At 54.5% G+C, this 3,492-nt stretch overlaps 1 protein-coding gene across 1 annotated transcript; it reads left to right on the plus strand.

Annotated features, from left to right (window-relative positions):
• Window positions 1-3,250, plus strand: EMWEY_00047180 (hypothetical protein, conserved; the record flags this gene model as incomplete). Its single annotated transcript, XM_013479251.1, has 1 exon — window positions 1-3,250. A coding segment is annotated over one exon (3,250 nt), but the record flags the coding sequence as incomplete, so codon positions are not given.
• Between the last annotated feature and the right edge of the window lie 242 nt (window positions 3,251-3,492).

Consider the following 3,492-nt stretch of genomic DNA (forward strand, 5'->3'; position numbering starts at 1 on the left):
ATGGAACAGCAACAAATGGAAGAAGAAGTTCAGAATCCTACGGCAGATGCTCCAAATTACTCTCAGGCCGCTGATGTCGTGGAGGTGGAAGAGGCAGTGGAAGGCCCAACTGCAAAAGAAGAATTAGAGGAAGTCGGCGAAGAAGATGTATTTACCTCGGAAGAAGTGCTGTCTTTGTCCGAGACACTTCGATCCCGCCGCAAGTCGAGTTTGTTGACCTTTGCCGCGATCACCCTGCCTACTCTTTTGGTATTTGGATGTCTGACGTTCGCGAGCATCAAGGCGCACCAGAAGAAGGCCACTTGGGCTGACCTCGTGAAACGCCATCCTCCAACTCTTCCGGCTGTTCCACCCATCGAACCTTCTTGGCAAGCGCCTCCTGTACACTCTGCAGAGGAGAGGGCTTCTCCAAACGTGCAAGTGGTGCGGGGTGTACTGTGGGAGCTGGTGAATCAACTGGAAGAGGAGGACCCTGCTGTACCTTCACACCGGGCGCGCTCGATAATGCGGGAGGTGGCGAAGGTGGTGTCTAGTGGTCAATCGACGAAGTTGATCGGGATGACTATTGAATTAGAGAACGTCACCGAAGTGGGAACCGGCAAACCTTTGCAAGGCCCGCGACCCCACTTGGTGACCAAGTTCATTGGCGAGGGCGATTACTGCATCCTTGTTTCTGTTCAGGACGTGAAAACACGCCAGCACTCAGCATTACGGATCAACGTACTGCCGAAAGACGAACACCCATCGATTTTCGCAACGGGGGAAAGAACGGTCTCTGCTCAAATGGTGCGTACAGCCCAGGCGATCCTTGGAGTGCGAGGCAGCACTCCCCTTGCTGATGTAGCAGATGAGAAAGGCATCTCTGCAGTTTCTGCAATTGCAAAGATTCGGGGCATGCCGGATGTGCTACACGCGAAGGACTTGAGCATTCTCTCCACAGTCGAGGTGATGAACACCATTCAGGTTACCTTACGAGATGTAATAGATGCCTTGGGTTTAGTGCCGACGGGCACGAGGGCATATTTGGCTAGCCGTGTCTTAAAAACAGTTCTGCATTTGCAGCATGCGGGGTGGAGCAGCAATCAGATCAACAGCAGCAGCTTTGCAGTACAGGAAGACGGCTCAGTCTTGTTGTTTGGGTTTGAGTCCAGTGTTCCTTTTAATACTGTGATCCCTGGAGATGTAGGCGTTTCTCCGGTATACACGGAGCCAGAGCTGCTAGGCAACATCGTGTGCACCGATGACTGCGAGTTTCAGCCCATTGCAGACGCGAAATCGGACCTGTGGAGTCTTGGAATCCTTCTGTATGAGATCATGATGGATGGGGAACTGCCCTTCGGCCTCTCTGGGGTCCCTGCCAATGAGGAGTCCGTCGCTTACGTTCTACAACTGGGCACGCATGCCTCTCCAGAGAGTTTGACTGTAGACATGGAGTACAGGGGAATACACGGAAGGTGGCAAAGCCTGATCAAAAGGCTGTTGGAACCCAAGCGAAGCAAGAGAATTTCGGCAAACGAAATTGTCGAGGAGTTTCCCGATCTTTTAGGCGGATTGCCTGAACTGCAAGTGCTGGAAGAAGACGCTTTTTTCAACCTCTTCTTTCGAGATAATCCCAACTTCTATAAACAACAGGCAAAGGTGCCGATCGTAAGGAGAGCCCACGTTAACGACAAGCGCGCCGGCTCCTCTGGCGAATCTCGGGCAAGGAAGGATGGCATAGGAGCCCTTGGTGCTGCAGCTGTCGAGAAAAAACGAAAACCCAGTAAAACAGAAGCGGTTGTGGAGGAAACGGGGGGACGTGGTTATTTCGGTCAGCACGTGAAGGAGCAATCGAGAGCAGCCAAAGTGGCAGACTTCCAGGAGAGACCGGATCCAGAGAAAGATAATCAGAGAACGCGGAGAGAACAAGAAAACGAACATGCCCAGGCACAGAGGAGAAAAGGGGAAGGCGGCATTGGAGAGTCGCCCGTCACTCCGCATAGCTCAGACCTACCAACTCGTCGTCCTTCTACTTTTGAATCTACAGGAGGGAGAGCAGCGCTGTATTATTCACAATTTGGGAAACGGCCCACAAATGAAACAGGCAGTAGTCCAGCTCCTAACAGCGCAGCGAACGCCCCAGAGACGCCATCTCCTTTATTCAGTCGTTTCTTGAGTACTGAATTCTCAGACGGAGGAAAGGGAGAAACACGCTCACAAGGTTTGAGGCGGCCCATCGATATGGCAAGCAGCAGTGCAGGACCCAGCAACGCAGCAAGGCCTTTGGAGTTGCGGTTTGGACAAGGCCGTTCGGTGACCAGTGGGCTTGCAGAAGAAGAAGGCGGACCATATGCGCAAGGTTTGAGGCGGCCCGTCGATGTAGCAAGCAGCAGTGCAGGACCCAGCAGCGCAGGAACGCCATTGGAGGCGCAATTGGCACAAAGCCGTTCGGCGACAGCTGGGTTTGCAGAAGAAGGCGGACCATATTCGCAAGGTTTGAGGCGGCCCATTGATATGGCAAGCAGCAGTGCAGGACCCAGCAACGCAGCAAGGCCTTTGGAGTTGCGGCTTGCACAAAGCCGTTCGGCGGCCACTGGGTTTGCAGGAGAAGGGGGACCATATTCGCAAGGTTTGAGGCGGCCTTTTGATGTAGCAAGCAGCAGTACAGGACCCAGCAGCGCAGGAACGCCATCGGAGACGCAGTTTGCACAAAGCCGTTCGGCGGCTACAGGGTTTGCAGAAGGAGGAGAAGGACCCTATACGCAAGGTTTGAGGCGGCCCATCGATATGGCAAGCAGCAATGTAGCACCCGGTAGCGAAGCGCCAACTGGTGGGGAGAGGGGACATGATTTACAAAGATGGGGACAGGCCGCAGATGCACCAGGCAGGAGTGCAGCACCCGGCAGCTCACTAACGCTTGTGGGGAGTCGCTTCGCGCCAAACAGTACCCTGATTCCTGGGTCGGCGCAGGGAGGAGGAGAACCAGCTTCACAGGGTTTATGGCGTCCCACGGATATAGCTAGCAGCAGTCCAACACCCAGCAGCGCACCAACAACTCCAGGAATCCCGCGTACAATAATGAGTCGTTCCTTCTCTTCTGGACCGCCAGGAGGTGAACACGAACTTCGTGGACAAGGTGTTGGACTTTCTACAGGTATACCAAGCAGCAGTGCAGTACCTAGCAGTGCGCCAAGCCCTTCGCCATCTCCACCAATCCCTTCCTTGGCTACTGGGCCAGCGGAAGAAGGAGACGGGGAAGCGCGTCCAGAAGGTTCGAGGCAGCCCACAGATACAGGAAGCAGCAGTGCAACACCCGGCAGCCCACCAACACCTCCAGGAAGCCCACCTGCAATAATGAGTCGTTCCTTCTCTTCTGGACCGCCAGGAGGCGAACACGAACTTCGTGGACAAGGTGTTAGACTTTCTACAGGTATACTAAGCAGCAGTGCAGCCCCTAGCAGTGCGCCAAGCCCTTCGCCATCTCCACCAATCCCTTCCTTGGCTACTGGGCCA

This window comes from Eimeria maxima, genomic scaffold (assembly GCF_000499605.1).
Source record: "Eimeria maxima Weybridge genomic scaffold, Emw_scaff1010, whole genome shotgun sequence".
In the NCBI taxonomy this organism is placed as follows: domain Eukaryota; phylum Apicomplexa; class Conoidasida; order Eucoccidiorida; family Eimeriidae; genus Eimeria; species Eimeria maxima.